Source organism: Heptranchias perlo, unplaced genomic scaffold (genome assembly GCF_035084215.1).
Source record: "Heptranchias perlo isolate sHepPer1 unplaced genomic scaffold, sHepPer1.hap1 HAP1_SCAFFOLD_162, whole genome shotgun sequence".
NCBI lineage: Eukaryota > Metazoa > Chordata > Chondrichthyes > Hexanchiformes > Hexanchidae > Heptranchias > Heptranchias perlo.
This window is the reverse complement of record NW_027138881.1, coordinates 745,609-768,136: the sequence shown is the minus strand read 5'-3', so window position 1 is coordinate 768,136 and position 22,528 is coordinate 745,609. Positions and strand designations below refer to the sequence as shown.

The 22,528-nt window shown below is 43.5% G+C and overlaps 2 protein-coding genes across 4 annotated transcripts in view; one reads left to right on the top strand and one right to left on the bottom strand.

The window, feature by feature from the left end:
* Positions 1-22,528, top strand: part of LOC137309330 (divergent protein kinase domain 1B-like) — a 128,983-nt gene that overhangs the window by 19,105 nt on the left and 87,350 nt on the right. The window lies entirely within an intron of this gene.
* LOC137309335 (1-acyl-sn-glycerol-3-phosphate acyltransferase alpha-like) overlaps positions 13,301-22,528 on the bottom strand; it is a 44,287-nt gene continuing 35,059 nt past the window's right edge. Inside the window, exon 7 of the mRNA XM_067977590.1 lies at positions 13,301-15,197. Within this exon, the coding sequence (XP_067833691.1) occupies positions 15,046-15,197 (152 nt within the window). The 3' untranslated portion in view covers positions 13,301-15,045. The remainder of the gene's footprint in view (positions 15,198-22,528) is intronic.

Here is a 22,528-nt window from a genome sequence, read left to right as displayed (position 1 = left end):
CCATCCAAATCCCAAAGATTCCAAACCCCAAGGACCCCAATCTCCACCCGACCTCCCCCATCCAAACCCTAAAGACCCTGATTTCTCTTCGACTGGTTTCCCGTCTGTCAATCTGGCTGGCTATCGGGCGCAAAACTGTCAAAATCGTCATGACGTGTGGGAACACCTTACTTCCGGGTTTCTCATCCGAAAACTCTCTCCCCTCGCTCCCTTCCCAGCTTTAAGTTAATATCAAGGCTTTGGCGTCTCATTATTGGTTAGTTTATTCTTGTTTTTTAGAGGAATATATTTCTCCTGAACTTTATTGATCTCTTTTTTAAATATTTCCCACTGCTGTTTTAACTCTTTGTTTGTCAATTATTTTTCCAGTTTACCTTCCCTCGTGTCATCTTCATCCCCTCAAAATTGGCCCATTGTGCCTGTGCCGGCTCTTTGAAAGACTATCCAATTAGTCCCACACCCCTGCTTTTTTCTCATAGCCCTGCAAATTGTTCCCCTTCAAGTATTTATCCAATTCCCTTTTGAAGGTTGCTATTGAATCTGCTTCCACCGCCTTTTCAGGCAGCGCATTCCAGATTATAGCAACACTCTGCGTAAAAAAACAATTTCCTCATGTTGCCTCTGGATCTTTTGCCAGTTACCTTAAATCTGTGTCCTCTGGTTATGCATCCTTCTGCCACTGGAAACTGTTTCTTCTTATTTAGTCTATCAAAACCCTTCATGATTTTGAACACCTCTATCAAATCTGCCCATGTGTCTGCCCATTTCATTAATCTATCTGCTTCCTCCTGAAGTCTATCACTATCCTCCTCACTGTTTACTACATTTCCGAGTTTTGTGTCATCTGCAAATTTTGAAATTATGCCCTGTATACCCAAGTCCAAGTCATTTAGTATACATCAAAAACAGCAGTGGTCCTTATATCAACCCCTGGGGAACACCACTGTATACCTCCCTCCAGTCTGAAAAATAACCATTCACCACTACCCTCTGCTTTCTGTCCCTTACCCAATTTTGTATTCATGCTGCCACTGTCCCTTTGCTCCCATGGGCTCTTAAATCTTATTATCTTGTGATCGGTATTGCCACGATGCTCCCCTATACTTACTACTCTGATATGCTCTGGTTTACTTCCCATTACTAGATCCAGCAGCTATTCCTCTCTTGTTGGGCTTCTTATGTACTGGGTAAGAAAGGAATCCTGTACACACCTGCAAAAACTCCATTCCCTTTTCCCCTTTCACTACCTCTTCTTGCCAGTCTATTTGGGGGTAGTTGAACTCTCCTATAATTATTATTATATGTCGTTTAGTCATTTCATAGATTTGTCTCCATATTTCTTCCTCCAATTCCCTTCCACTATTAGGCGGTCTGTAGAATATATGTAAACGTGATCGATCCCTTCTTATCCTTTTGTCTCAATCCATATGGATTCTGTTTCTATCTTAATGTTAATTTGTCCCTTTTTTCTATTGCCACTATGTTGTCTCTAATTGGTACAGCTACCCCACCCCCTTCCTTTCCTATCCTTTCTAAATACATTATATCATAAGAACATAAGAAATAGGAGCAGGAGTAGGCCAATCGGCCCCTCGAGCCTGCTCCGCCATTCAATAAGATCATGGCTGATCTGATCCTAATCTCAAATCTAAATTCATGTCCAATTTCCTGCCCGCTCCCCGTAACCCCTAATTCCCTTTACTTCTAGGAAACTGTCTATTTCTGTTTTAAATTTATTTAATGATGTAGCTTCCACAGCTTCCTGGGGCAGCAAATTCCACAGACCTACTACCCTCTGAGTGAAGAAGTCTCTCCTCATCTCAGTTTTGAAAGAGCAGCCCCTTATTCTAAGATTATGCCCCCTAGTTCTAGTTTCACCCATCCTTGGGAACATCCTTACCTCATCCACCCGATCATATCCCGGAATATCCTGGAATATTTAACTACCAATCCTGATCTTTATGTAGCCATGTTTCAGTTATCCCCACTACATCTGGCTCCTTGCTATGAATTATTGCCTCCAGTTCCCCCGTTTTGTTTCGGATGCTGTGCATGTTGCTGTACAGGCAATTTAATTTGTATCAGATCCCTCCCCCGTCTTATTAGTTTAAAGTCTTGTTCACAGCCCTATTTATCCTTTCCGCTAGGACCTTGGTCCCATTCCAGTTCAGGTGGAGCCTATATTCCAATATTGATCTGTTCCGCAACTGGTGCACCATGGCTGCAGTATGTACTATCTACAGGATGCATTGCAGCAACTCACCAAGCTTCTTCGGCAGCACCTCCCTCTCCTGTGAGCTCCATCACTGAGCAGGACAAGAGCAGCAAGACTCTGGGAATATCATCACCTCCAAGTCACACACCATCTTGACTGGGACATATATCACTGTTCTTTCTTTGTCATTGGGTCAAAATCCTGAATTTCCTAATTAAAACCATCATCGGAACACCATCAATACAAGGACGACAGTGGTTCAAGGAGATGACCCACCACCACCTTCTCAGGACAACTAGGGATGTGTAATAAATTCAGCCTTGCCCACATCTCAAGAACAAATTGTTCAAGTGCTGGCCCCAGGATTTCTGGCTTTGGAATACTGGCCTTGGGGCTCTGGCCTAGGTATTTTGGCCTGGGAATATTGGCCTTAGGAGCCCTGGTCTGGGAAATAAGAGGGGCAAAGAGAGAGTATGAGAATAGACTGGCGGCTAACATAAAAGGGAATCCAAAAGTCTTCTATAGGCATATAAAAAGTAAACGGGTAGTAAGAGGAGGGGTGGGGCCGATTAGGAACCAAAAAGGAGACTTACGCATAGAGGCAGAGGGATGGCTGAGGTACTAAATGAGTACTTTGCATCTATCTTTACCAAGGAAGAAGATGCTGCGAAAGTCACAGTAAAAGGAGGAGGTCGTTGAGATACCGGATGGGCTAAAAATTGATAAAGAAGAGGTACTAGAAAGGCTAGCTGTACTTAAAGTAGATAAGTCACCCGGTCCAGATGGGATACATCCTAGGTTGCAGAGGGAAGTAAGGGTGCAAATTGCAGAGGTGCTGGCCATAATTTTCCAATCTTCCGATACAGGGGTGGTGCCAGAGGACTGGAGAATTGCAAATGTTACACGCTTGATCAAAAAAGGGTGTAAGGATAAACCCAGTAACTATAGGCCAGTCAGTTTAACCTCAGTGGTGGGGAAGCTTTTAGAAACGATACTCCGGGACAAAATTAATAGTCACTTGGACAAGTGTAGATTGATTAGGGAAAGCCAGCACGGATTTGTTAAAGGCAAATCGTGTTTAACAAACTTAATTAAGTTTTTTGATGAGGTAACAGAGAGGGTAGATGAGGGCAATGCGGTTAATGTTCTGTATATGGACTTTCAAAAGACATTTGATAAAGTGCCATATGATAGGCTTGTCAGCAAAATTGAACCCCTCAAATAAAAGAAGCAGTGGCAGCATGGATACGAAATTGGCGAAGTGACAGGAAACAGAGAGTAGTGGTGAATGGTTGTTTTTCAGACTGGAGGGAGGTGTACAGTGGTGTTCCCCAGGGGTCAGTGCTGGGACCACTGCTTTTCTTGATATATATTAATGACTTGGACTTGGGAGTACAGGGCACAATTTCAAAATTTGCAGATGACACAAAACTTGAAAGTGTAGTGAACAGTGAGAAGGATAGTGATAGACTTCAAGAGGACATAGACAGGCTGGTGGAATGGGCGGACACATGGCAGATGAAATCTAATGCAGAGAAGTGTGTAGTGATACAGTTTGGCAGGAAGAACGAGGAGAGGCAATATAAACTGAAGGGCACAATTCTAAAGGGGGTACAGGAACAGAGAGATCTGGGGGTATATGTGCACAAATCTTTGAAGGTAGCAGAACAGGTTGAGAAAGCAGTTAAAAGAGCATACGGGATCCTGGGCTTTATAAATAGAGGCATAGAGTACAAAAGCAAGGAAGTTATGATGGATCTTTATAAAACACTGGTTCGGCCACAACTGGAGTATTGTCTCCAATTCTCTGCACCACACTTTAGGAAGGATGTGAAGACCTTAGAGAGGGTGCAGAAAAGATTTACTAGAATGGTTCCAGGGATGAGGGACTTCAGTTACATGGATAGACTGGAGAAGCTGGGGTTATTCTCCTTAGAGCAGAGAAGATTGAGAGGAGATGTGATTGAAGTGTTCAAAGTCATGAAGGGTTTAGATAAAGTAAATAAAGAGAAACTGTTCCCATTGGTGGAAGGGTCGAGAACCAGAGGACATAAATTTAAGGTGATTGGCAAAAGAACCAAAGGCGACACGAGAAAAAACTTTTTTACGCAGCGAGTAGTTATGATCTGGAATGTGCTGCCTGAAAGGGAGGTGGAGGCAGATTCAATCGTGGCTTTCAAAAGGGATTTGGATAAATACTTGAAGGGAAAAAACTTGCAGGGCTATGGGGAAAGAGTAGGTGAATGGGACTAACCGAATTGCTCTTGCAAAGAGCTGGTACGGACTTGATGGGCTGAATTGCCTCCTTCTGTTCTGTAACCATTCTATGATTCTATGTTGGCCTGGGAATACTGGCCTTGGGGCCTTGGTTTGGGTATATTGGCCTTGGAATACTGGACTTGGGGCCCTGGTCTGGGTATGTTGGCCTGGGAATACTGGCCTTGGGTCTGGCATAGCCCAAGTCCAGAAATGTCCACTAACATCTGCAAATGACCAAGTATTATCCTGGGCTGAACAGTTACAATGAAATAGTAATAATGTAAAAAGGGAGATGAATGAAATAAAGATTAGAAAACTAATGCACTGCCACATGGCAAATGTGCAGAATCTTTCAAATCACTAAAAGTAGTGACACAGGTTAATAAGGCCATAAAAAAAGCAAACCAAGCACTGGTGTTCATTTCTAGAGGGATAGAATTGAAAAGCAGAGAAGTTATGTTAAACTTGTATAGAACCTTAGTTAGACCACACTTGGAGTATTGTGCACTGTTCTGGTCTCCATATTATAGAAAGGATATAGAGGCACTGGGGAAGGTGCAAAAAAGAATCACAAGGCGATACCAGAACTGAGAGGATATACCTATCAGGAAAGGCTGAACAGGCTGCGGCTCTTTTCTCTAGGAAAGAGAATGCTGAGGGCTGACCTGATAGAGGTCTTTAAGATAATGAAAGGGTTTGATAAGGTAGACGTAGAAAAAATGTTTCCACTGTGGGGGAGTCCAAAACTAGAGGTCATCAATATAAGATAGTCACTAACAAATCAGGAGAAACTTCTTTACCCAAAGTGTGGTGAGAATGTGGAACTCGCTACCATAAGGAGTAGTTGAGGCGAATAACATAGATGCATTTGAGGGAAGCTAAATCAGCACATGAGGGAGAAAGGAACAGAAAGACATTCTGATAGGGATAAATGAAGAAGGGTGGGGGGAGGCTCGAGTGAAGTATAAATGCCGGCATAGACAAGTTGGGCCCAATGGGGCTCGTAGGCTCGCTGTATCTCTCAAAAGGGTTTCCTGCCAGCCCACAAGAATTTGGATCCATCTGTGCATCGGTCATATTTCTGGCAAGTGTTCATTGTACTGTGTTCAGGAGCAGTGCTCGAAGAGACAAAGCAAATATTCTCCTGCAGGTTTTTGACAACCTTTGGCCATTACGTTATTTAAGGCCCAAACCGGTCAAACCTCAGAAAGGATAAGGAAATGTACGTTGGTGACAGTCCATTATTACTTTTGGTACGCGCTGTGACTCTTCAAACTCGTACCGTGAGTAATAATGCACAGTGGCCGACACCTTCATCTCGGACTCTTCATCGCTGTGCAAAACTAGACAGATGAATGTGGCTGTGTCTGAATGGGAGTCACCTTGTACATTTTATCTCTGCGACAACCATGATGCTGTTTGCTGCTTTTAGCAAACAAACCTGAAATTACACAAGAAAAACAAAGATTTCTGGATGATTCTCATTTCCTCTTTGGAACAAAATTCTTCACTGGTTCATAAATAACACAAGTGTGTGACAAAAATTAAGTGTTTTGTCAATTTATTTTCTCTTTGTTTTAGTTCTTAGTTTATAATAGGTTCCTTTGCAAAATGAAAGGTGCAGATTTATTGTAAAAGCCAAGGTATCTGTTTTCAGTGTAGAGTTGGCTACAGAACTCTGCAATGAATCAGTGCTCTTACTATGCTAATTATTAATTGCAACTTTATTAGTGTTGATGTCTCACCCCAACATGTCTTGTTTTCTAATTATAGAGGTTTCCATCTATGGAACCTCCCAAACTGATCACTGTTACCTCCTTTGTCTGGTTTGCAATAACCATATTCACTTTGTAAATCCCATCAGGACTGTCAGCTGAGAATTACCTAAAGGAAAAGGTTTTTAGATTAAAGAAGGAATGTGAACATAAATGCTTCAAAAATCTCCACTTTTAGTTCGTTCAGTTCAGACCTTGAAAGCAACGAGGTGGTACAAAGGAGTCCGCGAACAACAAATTCACGCAGAAGTATATTCAAAGTTACAAGAAATGATTGAAGTTTCATTATTTTGAGACAGGTTTTATAAGTTAAGTAAAATCACTGAGATTTATGCTTCTGCTATTTAACTTGCTTCTGCTAATTTTAGAATTCCCTGCCTAACTCTAACCCTCTCCACCTCCTCCTTTAAGATGGTCCTTAAATCCCACCTCTTGGTTTGGCATCCATTTATTTCTCTGTGAAGTGAAAGCTTTTGTTGGTATTTATATTTCAGAATAAACATGATTGATTGTTTATAAGTTGAGAGATACAGGCTGTCTGTGTGATTTGTCCATCAGTCAGAAAAGTCCAGAGTTACTACTTACATTGAGCTTATCAACAACTACAATATCGCCCACATTACTTTGTGCATCTCAATTCATACAAGGTGTGGACTTGCATATAGTTGCAGCCCTTTATACTGACCATGAGGGGAAGTGTCTGGAGAGCGAATTGTAACAGCAAGATCTGCATTTTATAGATTTTTTTTAAAATTAAGAAGCATTTTGCAGTGGCAGGAATGCTGATAATGAGAGCCCCTCACCAGTTTTTTATGCAACGCCCAGCACTGAATGTGCATCAATTAAGTATTAATATGGATATATATGGCTTTTAATGAGTGAGTTGAGCATAAGATGGGAGATACCATGAAATAGCAAATTTGTCAAATTAATTCTTTACACCTGACTTGACAAATGTAGCCTGTGGACAAATTTCAGATCTAAATTGGTTTGAGGATTTATTGGTCAGTAAAGCATTTATTGTGAAGAAATTCTAAATATTTAATAGCCAATTTTCCAAATGCCCAATCAAGGCACAGACTGCGAGTGCACTGGACAATTTTCGGCACGTTCCTCCTGATTTTCCATTACGAATGGGTAAACATGTCTGTGACATCCCATTATGTGCTTCTGGTGAGAAAAGGTTACTGTTGGAAATGTGTAATAACACATTCTGAACTAGATATGATACCCCCTAGAAACCCAAGAAAATGAGTAACAAACTGGGGAGGCTTTGCTTAATCATTTTCTCCTGAGGATGACAGAATAGAAAATGTTAACTCAATATTCAAAAAATGAGGGAATGAAATGTCGATTATTATGATAGGGGATGAGAAAGGGTCAATTGAGGGCATTTTATGGGACACAACGAAAGTTCATTTGGAAAACAGAGAAGCCATAAAATAATAGTTGGTATGGTTTAGAAATGAAATGGCCTGCGGACAAATCTTTCTAAATTCGTAGAGATGGAAACAGAATTAGGAAGCAATTGGTAGCCAGGAGGCAGATTATGCTTGATTGCCAGTGGAACAAATTATATTTATGCATCATTTCTGGTGTAGATAAAAACACACAGTGCGAAAATTTTAACAAATTAATGACCAATTGGGTACCCAATTAAAAAATCAAAATAGAAAGGATTAGGTGACAAACAAAGACCATACCTCAAGAGGAAAGTACCTGAGGAGGAGAGAATCATAGAATCATAGAAAGGTTACAGCACAGAAGAAGGCCATTTGGCCCATCATGTATAGCCAAAAAAGAGCTCTCCAGCCTAATCCCACTTTCCAGCTCTTGGTTCGTAGCCATGTAGGTTCAAGTGCACATCCAAGTACTTTTTAAATTTGATGAGGGTTTCTGCCTGTACCACCATTTCAGGCAGTGAGTTCCAGACCCCTACCATCCTCTGGGTGAAAATAATTCTCATCAACTCCCCTCTAACAGATACAGAATTGGCTAAGTAACAGGAAACGGAGAGTAGTGGTGAATGGTTGTTTTTCGGATTGGAGGGAGGTGTACAGTGGTGTTCCCCAGGGGTTGGTACTAGGACCACTGCTTTTCTTGATATATATTAATGACTTGGACTTGGGTGTACAGGGCACAATTTCAAAATTTGCAGATGACACGAAACATGGAAGTGTAGTGAACAGTGAGGAGGATAGTGATAGATTTCAAGAGGATATAGACAGGCTGGTGGCATGGGCGGACACGTGGCAGATTAAATTTAACGCAGAAAAATGCAAGGTGTTACATTTCAGTAGGAAGAATGAGGAGAGGCAAATGTAACCCCACTATTTAAGAAAGGAGGGAGAGAGAAAACAGGGAACTACAGACCTGTTAGCCTGACATCAGTAGTAGGGAAAATGCTAGGATCTATTATAAAGGATGTGATAACAGGACACTTAGAAAATAATAATAGGATTTGGCAGAGTCAACATGGATTTATGAAAGGGAAATCATGTTTGACAAACCTATTGGAGTTCTTTGAGGATGTAACTAGTAGAATAGATAAGGGAGAACCAGTGGATGTGGCGTATTTGGATTTTCAGAAGGCTTTCGATAAGGTCCCACAGGAGGTTGGTGAACAAAGTTAGAGCACATGGAATTGGGGGTAATATACTGGCATGGATTGAGAATTGGTTAACAGACAGAAAACAGAGAGTAGGAATAAATGGGTCTTTTACAGGTTGACAGACTGTGACTAGTGGGGTACCGCAGGGATTGGTGCTTGGGCCCCAGCTATTCACAATCTATATCAATGATTTCTTAAACTAAAGAGCACAATTCTAAAAGGGGTACAAGAACAGAGAGATCTGGGGGTGTATGTACACAAATTGTTGAAGGTAGCAGGGCAGGTTGACAAAGTGGTTAAAAAAGCATAAGGGATCCTGGGCTTTATAAATAGAAGCATAGAGTACAAAAGCAAGGAAGTCATGATGGACCTTTATAAAACATTGGTTCGGCCACAACTGGAGTATTGTGTCCAGTTCTGGGCACCGCACTTTAGAAAAGATGTCAACGCCTTAGAGAGGGTGCAGAACAGATTTACTCAAATGATCCCAGGGATGAAGGACTTTAGTGGATAGACTGGAGAAGCTTGTGTTGTTCTCCCTTGGAACAGAGATGGTTGCGAGGAGATTTGATCGAGGTATTCAAAATCATGAAGGGTCTAGACAGAGTAGATAGAGAGAAACTTCCTATTGGCGGAAGGGTCAAGAACCAGAGGGCATAGATTTAAGGCGATTGGCAAAAGAACCAAAGGTGACATGAGGAAAAACATTTTTACACAGCGAGTGGTTAGGATCTGGAATGCACTGCCCAAGGGGGTGGTGGAGGCAGATTCAATAATGGCTGTCAAAAGGGAACTGGATAAGTACTTGAAAGGAAAAAAATTGCAGGGCTACGGGGATAGGGCATGGGACTGGGACTAGCTGGATTGCTCTTGCATAGAGCTGGCATGGACTCGGTGAGCCGAATGGCCTCCTTCCGTGCTATAACCTTCTATGATTCTAACATTACCAGGACAAAAATATATTCTTCCATTTCACTGATTATAGTAGATTCTTTATTTAAAACCTGTCTGAGAGTATTTATATTCAAGTCAATGCAGAGTTCGAGCTTTGCATAACTCCTCTGTGTTGAAGAAAGCAGAGAGCCCTTTTAATGACATTGCCAACAGACTAATACCACAGCAGATCAACTGTAGGTCACACTAGATTCCAGCCATCATCGGAACATAGGATTAATACAGTAGCCATTACAGAGCTATATTAAAGAACCTTGGAATAGCCAGGGTTAGAGGTTTAAACAATTGGAACAGAAACCGGGGAAAACTGAGCAACAAGCAATCTCATTCTTGAGCCTGAGAGGTGACTGGTTTCAGGGAGGAGCCCTTCAATGCTAATCACATGTTGATCTGGGTTCTAATGGAGCTTCCCTACATTCTAGAATGAAGTGAAGTTTAATTGCCCCAAATAGTTGTTTCTTCCTTTCACCCAAATCCACAAATACAACATTGGTAAAAGTCCACAGTAACTGAACCCTTTACATGATAAATAATTTAGAGGAAAGAATTGTGTCCAAATTTGCAGATGAAATGAAATTGGGAGCAGTGGCAAATAATGATTATCAATGAACACAAATTCAAAAGGATCTTGACAAGCTTGATCGGTGGACGGAGAAAAGGAGATGCGATTTAATACAGGGAAATGTAAGGTAACGAGATTGGGCAGATGGAAAGTTGATGTGGATTATGTGCTAAATGAGAATGTATTTGAGGTGTCGGAGCAAGAGAGAGATCTTTGTATATTAATGGACACTAAAACCATCGGCACAATGTTCCCAGGCTATTAAAGCAAATAGAATGTTGGGATGTACAGCACGAGGTATAAAATATAAATCCAGAGAGGTCATTTTAAAACTGTATTTGGACCCGGTGAGACCACATCTGGAGTATTGCACGCAGTTTTGTTCTCGTTATTTCAAAATGGATATTCAATTATTGGAGGGGGTGCAGAGAAAGGGTATTTAGTTATTGGAGGGGGTACAGAGAAGGGTATTCTGTTATTGGAGGGGGTACAGAGAAGGGTTTCAGTTATTGGAGGGGGTACAGTGAAGGGTATTCTGTTATTGGAGGGGGTACAGAGAAGGGTTTCAGTTATTGGAGGGGGTACAGAGAAGGGTTTTCTGTTATTGGAGGGGGTACAGAGAAGGGTTTTCAGTTATTGGAGGGGGTACAGAGAAGGGTTTTCAGTTATTGGAGGGGGTACTGTAGTTTTAGGGCAGTTACAGACTGCAGGTTAAAACTGGATTACATATTATGGAAACTTTCCCAGGTCCCTGGGTTTGCACTGTCTACTATTTTATATCTCTAAATCTTCTAGTCAAAATAAAATTTACAGTAAGTTACATTAAATCTCCATCAGGAAATGGATCATCGTGGTTTTAAATATTCGTTTTTAACAAAAAAAACAAATGTGAATCCCATAATTTTACAATAAAAGTATCATTTGTTTCTTATATTAAGAGGCCTAGAATTACACTTAAATACAACAGCAGTGATATTAGTAGAAAATACCTCAACACTCAAAATACAGATAAATGTACTTCAAACGTGTGTATGTTTACAGAACACATCTCCCATCATTCAGTAACCAAGGAAGTAAAGCACTCACTGATCATAAACCAAACACACACTTTGCTTTTTGTCTTATCATTCTTATTGGACTTAGGAGAAAAACCATGGCCAGGATAGAAAATTCAAACCAATGTTTCATTCAACAGCAAAGAGCCCAGTCACTTTGAAGATGCTTTCCATCTCTCCCGGCCACCCCACCCCGCACTCCCCCCCCCCACCTCAAATATACACAACTCTTAAAAACAATCCACCCCCTCCTCATATTAACCCATCAATCCACCCCCTCCCCATATTAACCCATCAATCCACTCCCTCCCCATATTGTCCCATCAAACCACCCCCTCCCCATATTAACCCATCAATCCACCCCCTCCCCATATTAACCCATCAATCCACCCCCTCCCCATATTGTCCCATCAATCCACCCCCTCCCCATATTGTCCCATCAATCCACCCCCTCCCCATATTGTCCCATCAAACCACCCCCTCCCCATATTGTCCCATCAATCTTCCCCCTCTCCATATTGACCCATCAATTCACCCCCTCCCCATATTGTCCCATCAATCCACCCCCTCCCCATATTGTCCCATCAATCCACCCCCTCCCTAATTATGTTAAACTTGTATAGAACCTTCGTTGGACCACGCTTGGAGTATTGTGCACAGTTCTGGTCTCCATATTATAAAAAGGATAAAGAGGCACCGGAGAAGGTGCAAAAATGATTTACTAGGATGAAACCAGAACTGAGAGGTTAAATCCAATAGGGAATTCAGAAGAAACCTCTTTACCCAGAGTGATTAGCATGTGAAACTCGCTGCCACAAGGAGAAGTTGAGTTGAATAGCAAAGATGCATTCAAGAGGCAGCTGGATAAAAACATGAGGGAGCAAGGAATAGAGAATATATTGATGGGGTTAGATGAAAAAGGTTGGGAGGCGGCTCGAGTGGAGCATAAGCACTGGCATAGACTAGTTCGGCCAAATGGCCTGTTTCTGTGCTGTGCATTCCATGTAATTACGTCCCATCAATCCCCCCCCCCCTCTTCATATAGCAATATCCTGGGGGTCACCATTGACCAGAAACTTAACTGGATCAGCCATATAAATACTGTGGCTGCAAGAGCAGGTCAGAGGCTGGGTAGTCTGCAGTCAGTGACTCACCTCCTGACTCCCCAAAGCCTTTCCACCATCTACAAGGCACAAGTCAGGAGTGTGATGGAATACTCTCCACTTGCCTGGATGAAGCTCGACACCATCCAGGACAAAGCAGCCCACTTGATTGGCACCCATCCACCTCCCTAAACATTCACTCTCTTTACCACCGGCGTACTGTGGCTGCAGTGTGTACCATCCACAGGATGCACTGCAGCAACTCGCCAAGGCTTCTTCGACAGCACCTCCCAAACCCGCGACCTCTACCAGCTAGAAGGACAAGAGCAGCAGGCACATGGGAACAACACCACCTGCACGTTCCCCTCCAACTCACACACCATCCCGACTTGGAAATATATCGCCGTTCCTTCATCGTCGCTGGGTCAAAATCCTGGAACTTCCTTCCTAACAGCACTGTGGGAGAACCTTCACTACACAGACTGCAGCGGTTCAAGGCGGCGGCTCACCACCACCTTCTCAAGGGCAATTAGGGATGGGTAATAAATGCTGGCCTCACCAGTGACACCCACATCCCATCAATCCTCCCCCTCCCCATATTATCCCATCAATCCACCCCTGTGCCTTATTATGCCTCATCAATCCTCCCCCTCCCCATATTGCCCTCTCACTCCTCCCCATAGTGCATCCCATCAATCCTACTCCTTTTGCATCCCATCATAAGGTTAACTAGCAACCCAAGAAATAAAAGTTTCATACCAGTGCAAACGTTTGTTCATTTATTGCTAACCACAGTCACAGCCGATTCAATTCGGATCATCAATGGAAAGGTTAGTACTGGTCCTGTGATTAAAGTCACCCCTCCCATCTTTAGTGTAACCATGTGTGAATTGTCTGCCAATGTGTGTATAGAGTCTGACCCACTTCAATGTCAATCAAGTATGTGTAATACAGGAGGTTGCTGGTGCTATAGGGCAGAAATCCAATTTGTCATTTTCAAGCACTACTGGTCTTTTATTTTACATCAACAATAGCAACATTTCAGGCAAGCTTTGCTAATATCCTTTTAAATGTTTCAAATTACTCCCGACTCTTGAAACATTAGCCCAAATTATTTTATTGTTCGTGTAACTCTACGGTCACATAGAATTAAGACAAAAACTAAATTGTTAATGGGAAAGGAGAAAGGGAAGGGGGAGAAGGTGCAAGAGATGATCTTGAAGCTAAATATTTATTCAAAAGTTGAGTGAAAATGGTAACTTTAAAAAGGATCAAATATTTTCACATGAAAGCCCAAAGCAATGCAAATTACATTTACATGCAGCATTATTTAATATTTTACCAGACAATAGCAAATGGTACAGAAACAGACATTCAAAAGCAATAAAGCAAAAATAAGCTGCAGAACATTATATATTTTCATGGCCCTATTTGCTGATACTAAGGAGTGGCCATTATTGGCCAAATGGTCATCACATTATTTGGCCTTGTGAGCAATGATGGACCAGGGTGAGGTGTGGGAATAGGGAGGAGTCATTTCTAGTGCCATGAATGCTATACAGTCAGGTTTGCACATATTTACTGCAGGTTAATTCCTGTACATTTAGACTGTTGTAAATACTGAGATTTGTAATTTATATCAGGCCCCTTGTTGTAGCTTTAGTGCTTCAGTAATGCAAACAGCAACTACCTCAATAGTGGGAAATTACCTCCAGTGAAGCTTAAGACTTCTTCATCTCAATACATTGTTGCTAATTCAATAACTGAAATACATTTGGATAAAAGCGTTTGATCAATATTGATAGACGAGTAACTCTGCCTCACTTACTGCAGGCTAGCCACTGACACTCACTAACTCCCCTCATAAGCAACAAGTGAATCAAGAAAGGGAATTGAGGCCTGATCAGGAAAGGGTGTGGAATGTGTAATGGGGTTCTGTGTCCACACAAAGACCATTTAGTGCTGTGTATTAAAACAAAAAAGCTCTGATGTGTTAAGTCTGACAGGGCTGATGGTCAGTATTGTGGAGTATTCATTTATTAGTGGATGTACAATTGAGAAGGGCAGCAATAGTTTTCAACCTAGTTCCTTCATCTACATGTTGACCCCTGACCAACCTCTAGTGCTGGAACACACAACAGGAAGACAACAGTACTCAGATTATGAAGGAAAACAGCCTGAGTGAGTGAGGGAGCACCTGGGCAGCAGAACTGACAGCAGTTAAACAGCTCACAGAGCATCTGCCTCCTTCCTATTAGTTACAAGCAAGAGATCCCACCTCAGACACCAGATCCATTGGTTGGGATCTCACGCCCATACTGTCCAGCAAGAGACTACCTCAAGGCCCGAGTGACAGCATCTTGCTGATCAATGAGGAATTTCTAATGTTCCATGAAAATCCATTTAGTGTAAAACTCTCTTACACGATGTGAAGCATCAGTGGATCAGGCCTCCGCACATATATTTCACTGATGCAAACACTTCCCCATGAACAAATCTGAACGAGTGACTTCATTGAGCCCCACTCGCTTTGAGGAGAGGAGCAGAGATTTCATCCCAGGCGGTCATTAGCAGATTCCGCGCTTTCTCTGTTAGTTCTGGCACATCATCGATCGTCAGCCCACGGATCTCCATTTGAGGAAGAATCTGAACTGTACACTTGCCTGGAAATAAAGAAACAAAAAAAGTCACATCACATTGACCACTCACTGAATGGGGACAAGAGGGGGGGAAAGATATGCTGCACACTTACAGGGAGCGAGGCTCATTTCCCCATTCACCCCTCTAGGAACTGAGACAATTTATTGGCACATTCACCCCTCACAAAGCTGGTAGTTCACCAAGCACATGGAGTCTACATGGATCAATTCAGACAAATCCTGCAGTGCTACATGGGGAGATGTTATTTAAAATTACACATCAATTAAATCAAGATGTTAAGAAAATATTTAGTAAAAGGCCCACACATTGTATGAACATATCAAAGGCCACACATTGTGTTGGGCTCAGCTCCTTCAAGCAGTTATGAAAGTAGATGGGCTGAAGAGTTGCCACAATGAGCTGGACAATCCTAGATCTGAAATGAAGCATCCTTGAAGATGGTTAAGGGGACTGAATCGGTTTTATTTGGGAGAAGATTGAGGGAGGGATTAGAAACTAGGGTTTAAACTTAAGGCCACCGGTGCAGTGGATGTAGAAACATTGTGCTGAAAAGTTATGAGGGGCATGCGTACAAGGGAAGAGAAACCAGAAACGGGGATGTTCACTGATGACTGCAATGTTCAGTAACATTCACAACCCCTCAGATAATAAAGCAGTCCATGTCTGCATGCAGCAAGACCTGAACAACATCCAGGCTTGGGCTGATAAGTGGCAAGTAACATTTGTGCCACACAAGTGCCAGGTAATGACCATCTCCAACAAGAGAGTCTAACCACCTCCCCATCCCTCACCATCAACATCCTAGGGGCCACCACTGACCAGAAATAAATACTGTGGCTGGGTATTCTGCAGCAAGTGACTCATCTCCTGACTCCCCAAAGCCTTTCCACCATCTACAAGGTACAAGTCAGGAGTTTGATGGAATACTCTCTCTTTACTCAAAGACATTAGAAAAACATCTAGAAAGTGAAAATAAGTCAGTATGGATTTCAAAAGGGAAAGTCATGCTTGACCAACCTTACTGAATTCTTTGAAGTAACAGAAAGAGTAGACAAGTGTAATGCAGCTGATGTAATATCAAAAGGCCTTCAATATGGTACTGCATTGTAGACTCGTGACTAAGGGGATAGGTAGCAGAATGGATAGCAAGCTGGCTACAAAACAGAGTAGGGGTTAAAGGTAGTAACTCAGACTGGCAAAAGGTGGGAAGTTGGTGTTCCACAGGGATCAGTGCTGGAACCACTGTTCACAATTTAAGTCAACGATTTGGACTCAGGAATCAAGTATAATTTCAAAATTTGCGGACGACACCAAAATTGAGGGGTGTAGTTAGTACAAAAGAAGAATGCGTTAAAATCATAGTACCATATGGTACAGCGCAGGAGGCCATCCGGCCCATCGTGCCTGTGCCGGCTCTTTGAAAGAACTATCCAATTAGTCCCACTCCCCTGCCGTTTCCCCATAGCCCTGTAAATTTTTTCCCTTCAAGTATTTATCCAATTCCCTTTTGAAAGTTATTATTGAATCTGCTTCCTCCACCCTTTCAGGCAGCACATTCCAGATCATAACACACTGCGTAAAAAAATGTTTCCTAATGTCACCTCTGGCTCTTTTGCCAATCACCTTAAATCTGTGTCCTCTGGTTACCAACCCTTCCGCCACTGGAAATAGTTTCTCCTTATTTTACTCTGTCAAAACCATTCATGACTTTGAAGATCTCTATTAAATCTCCCCTTAACCTTCTCAGGAGAACAATCCCAGCTTTTCCACATAACTGAAGTCCCTCATCCCTGGTACCATTCTAGTAAATCTCCTCTGCACCCTCTCCAAGGCCTTGACATCCTTCCTAAGTGTGATGCCCAGAATTTAACAATATCGGGTACGGTAGCATAGTGGTTATGTTACTGGGCTAGTAATCCAGAGGCCTGGACTAAAATCCAGAGTCATGAGTTCAAATCCCGCCACGGCAGCTGGCGAATTTAAATTCAATTAATTAAATTCAATTAATTAAATAAAAAAATCTGGAATTAAAATACTAGTATCAGTAATGATGGCCATGAAACTACCGCATTGTCGTAAAAACCCATCTGGTTCACTAATGTCCTTTAGGGAAGGAAGCCTGCCGCCCTTACCCGGTCTGGCCTATATGTGACTCCAGACCCACAGCAATGTGGTTGATTCTTAATTGCCCTCTGAAATGGCCTAGCAAGCCACTCAGTTGTAAAATCTCGCTACGAAAAGTCATAAGAATAAAACCGGACGGACCACCCGGCACCGGACACGACAACGGCAAAAAAACACCAAGCCCAGTCGACCCTGCAAGGTCCTCCTTACTAACATCTGGGGACTTGTGCCAAAATTGGGAGAGCGGTCCCACAGACTAGTCAAGCAACAGCCTGACATAGCCATACTTACAGAATCATACCTTTCAGCCAACGTCCCAGACTCTTCCATCACCATCCCTGGGTATGTCCTGTCCCACCGGCAGGACAGACCCACCAGAGGTGGCGGTACAGTGATATACAGTCAGGAGGGAGTGGCCCTGGGAGTCCTCAACATTGACTCTGGACCCCATGAAATCTCATGGCATCAGGTCAAACATGGGCAAGGAAACCTCCTGCTGATTACCACCTACCGCCCTCCCTCAGCTGATCAATCAGTCCTCCTCCATGTTGAACACCACTTGGAGGAAGCACTGAGGGTAGCAAGGGCACAAAATTTACTCTGGGTGGGGGACTTCAATGTCCATCACCAAGAGTGGCTCGGTAGCACCACTACTGACCGAGCTGGCCGAGTCCTGAAGGACATAGCTGCTAGACTGGGCCTGCGGCAGGTGGTGAGCGAACCAACACGAGGGAAAAACTTACTTGATCTCGTCCTCACCAATCCACCTGTCGCAAATGCATCTGTCCATGACAGTATTGGTAGGAGTGACCACCGCACAGTCCTCGTGGAGACGAAGTCCCGTCTTCGCACTGAGGACACCATCCAACGTGTTGTGTGGCACTACCACCGTGCTGAATGGGATAGATTCAGAACAGATCTAGCAGCTCAAAACTGGGCATCCATGAGGCGCTGTGGGCCATCAGCAGCAGCAGAATTGTATTCCAGCACAATCTGTAACCTCATGGCCCGGCATATTCCTCACTCTACCATTACCAACAAGCCAGGGGATCAACCCTGGTTCAATGAGGAGTGTAGAAGAGCATGCCAGGAGCAGCACCAGGCGTACCTAAAAATGAGGTGCCAACCTGGTGAAGCTACAACTCAGGACTACATGCATGCTAAACAGCGGAAGCAACATGCTATAGACAGAGCTAAGCGATTCCACAACCAACGGATCAGATCAAAGCTCTGCAGTCCTGCCACATCCAGTCGTGAATGGTGGTGGACAATTAAACAACTAACGGGAGGAGGAGGCTCTGTAAACATCCCCATCCTCAATGATGGCGGAGTCCAGCACGTGAGTGCAAAAGACAAGGCTGAAGCGTTTGCAACCATCTTCAGCCAGAAGTGCCGAGTGGATAATCCATCTCAGCCTCCTCCCGATATCCCCACCATCACGGAAGCCAGTCTTCGGCCAATTCGATTCACTCCACGTGATATCAAGAAACGGCTGAGTGCACTGGATACAGCAAAGGCTATGGGCCCCGACAACATCCCAGCTGTAGTGCTGAAGACTTGTGCTCCAGAACTAGCTGCGCCTCTAGCCAAGCTGTTCCAGTACAGCTACAACACTGGCATCCACCCGACAATGTGGAAAATTGCCCAGGTATGTCCTGTCCACAAAAAGCAGGACAAATCCAATCCGGCCAATTACCGCCCCATCAGTCTACTCTCAATCATCAGCAAAGTGATGGAAGGTGTCGTCGACAGTGCTATCAAGCGGCACTTACTCACCAATAACCTGCTCACCGATGCTCAGTTTGGGTTCCACCAGGACCACTCGGCTCCAGACCTCATTACAGCCTTGGTCCAAACATGGACAAAAGAGCTGAATTCCAGAGGTGAGGTGAGAGTGACTGCCCTTGACATCAAGGCAGCATTTGACCGAGTGTGGCACCAAGGAGCCCTAGTAAAATTGAAGTCAATGGGAATCAGGGGGAAAACTCTCCAGTGGCTGGAGTCATACCTAGCACAAAGGAAGATGGTAGTGGTTGTTGGAGGCCAATCATCTCAGCCCCAGGGCATTGCTGCAGGAGTTCCTCAGGGCAGTGTTCTAGGCCCAACCATCTTCAGCTGCTTCATCAATGACCTTCCCTCCATCATAAGGTCAGAAATGGGGATGTTCGCTGATGACTGCACAGTGTTCAGTTCCATTCGCAACCCCTCAGATAATGAAGCAGTCCGAGCCCGCCTGCAGCAAGACCTGGACAACATCCAGGCTTGGGCTGATAAGTGGCAAGTAACATTCGCGCCAGATAAGTGCCAGGCAATGACCATCTCCAACAAGAGAGAGTCGAACCACCTCCCCTTGACATTCAACGGCATTACCATCGCCGAATCCCCCACCATCAACATCCTGGGGGTCACCATTGACCAGAAACTGAACTGGACCAGCCATATAAATACTGTGGCTACGAGAGCAGGTCAGAGGCTGGGTATTCTGCGGCAAGTGACTCACCTCCTGACTCCCCAAAGCCTTTCCACCATCTACAAGGCACAAGTCAGGAGTGTGATGGAATACTCTCCACTTGCCTGGATGAGTGCAGCTCCAACAACACTCAAGAAGCTCGACACCATCCAAGATAAAGCAGCCCGCTTGATTGGCACCCCATCCACCACCCTGAACATTCACTGCCTTCACCACCAGCGCACTGTGGCTGCAGTGTGCACCATCCACAGGATGCACTGCAGCAACTCGCCAAGGCTTCTTCGACAGCACCTCCCAAACCCGCGACCTCTACCACGTAGAAGGACAAGGTCAGCAGGCGCATAGGAACAACACCACCTGCACGTTCCCCTCCAAGTCACACACCATCCCGACTTGGAAATATATCACCGTTCCTTCATTGTCGCTGGGTCAAAATCCTGGAACTCCCTTCCTAACAGCACTGTGGGAGAACCGTCACCACACGGACTGCAGCGGTTCAAGAAGGCGGCTCACCACCACCTTCTCAAGGGCAATTAGGGATGGGCAATAAATGCCGGCCTTGCCAGCGACGCCCACATCCCGTGAACGAATAAAAAAAAACTCCAGCTGAGGCCTAACTGGTGCTTTATAAAGGTTTAGCATAACTTCCTTGCTTTTGTACTCTATGCCTCCATTAATAAAGCCCACGATCCCATATGCTTTAACAGCCTTCTCAACTTGTCCTGCCACCTTCAAAGATTTGTATACATACACCCCATTTAAAATTGTACCATTTAGTTGATATTGCTTCTCCTCATTCTTCCTAACAAAATGTATCACTTCACACTTCTGTTACATTTCATCTGCCATGTGTCTGCCCATTTCACTAGTCTGTCTTCATCCTCCAAATTGATAACTACATTTTCAAGCTTCGTGTCATCTGCAAACTTTGAAATTATACCCTCTATAACCAAGTCCAGGTCATTAATATATATCAAAGAGCAGTGGACCTAATACTGACCCCTGGGGAACACCACTGTATACTTACCTCCAGTCAAAAACAATTCACCACTACTCTCTGCTTTCTGTCCCCTAGCCAATTTTGTATCAACACTGCCACTGCCCCCTTTAATCCCATGGGCTTTAATTTTGCTAACAAGTCTATTATGTGGTACATTATCAAATGCTCTTTGAAAGTCCATGTACACATCAACCGCACTCCCCTCATCAACCCTGTCCGTTACTTCATCAAAGAACTGGAGAAACTGCAAGACAACATTAATAAACTTGCAGAATGGGTGTATAATTGGCAAATTAATTTCAATATAGATAAATGTGAGATGGTGCTTTTTGGTAGGAAGAATAAAGAGGCCCGATATTGCTTGGATAATAAGAGTCTAAATGGGGTAGAGGAGCAGAGGGATCTATGGACAGATACACAAGTCACTAAAAGTAGCGACACAGGTTAATAAGGACATAAAAAAGGCAAATCAAGCTCGAGGGTTCATTTCTAGAGGGATAGAATTGAAAAGCAGAGAAGTTAAACTTGTATAGGACATTGGTTAGACCACACTTGGACTACTGTGAACAGTTCCAGTCTCCGTATTATAGAAAGGATATAGAGGAATTGGAGAAGGTGCAAAAAAGATTCACAAGAACTGAGAGGATATACTTAATCAGGAGAGACTAAACAGGCTGGGGTTCTTTTCTCTGGAAAAGAGAAGGCTGAGGGGCGACCTGATAGAGGCCTTTAAAGATAATGAAAGGGTTTGATCGGGTAGACGTAGAGAAAATGTTTCTACTTGTGGGGGAGTCCAAAACTAGAGGTCATAAATATAAAAGAGTCACTAATAAATCCAATAGGGAATTCAGGAGAAACTTCTTTACCCAAAGAGTGGTTAGAATGCAGAAAGTGCTACCACAAGGAGTAATTAAGGCAAATAGCATAGATGAATTTAAGGGGAAACTGGATAAGCACACGAGAGAGAAAGGAATAGAAAGATATACTCATAGGGTGAGATGAAGTAGGGAGGCAGCATAAACACCATCATAGACCAGTTGGGCCGAATGAGTCTACAGCACAGAAACAAGCCAATGTAACAATGTAAAGGATATCACATCAAAACCCAGGACAGCAGAACAAGATTACATGCATTTAGATTAGTTAAAAGTAACTTAAAACTGGCTTAAAAATAAGTTTATTTTACTTGTGTGAATGTTCTGAATAAGCAGGTACAGTAATGGTGAGACACATTTGGGGATTTCAGGATAGTTGCACTGGGCATGTAGGGTGGATGGGATGAACTTCAATGAGTTGAATGGCCTTTTCTCAAACATAAAATAGGAGCAGGTGTAGGCCATTCGGCCCTTCACGCCTGCGCCGCCATTCAATATGTGGCTGATATTCTCTCTCTCTCGATGACTTGGCCTCCACAGCCTTCCGTGGTAGAGAATTCCACAGGTTCACCACCCTCAGTGTAGAAATTTCTCCTCATCTCAGTCATAAATGTCCTACCCCGTATCCTGAGACTGTGACCCCTGGTTCTATACTCCCCAGCCAGGGGAAACATCCTCCCTGCATCCAGTCTGTCGAGCCCTGTCAGAATTGTATATGTTTCAATGAGATCCCCTCTCATTCTTCTAAACTCGAGTGAATACAGGCCGAGTCGACCCAATCTCTCCTCATACGACAGTCCTACCATTCCAGGAATCAGTCCAGTAAACCTTCGCTGCACTCCCTCCATGGCAAGTATATCCTCT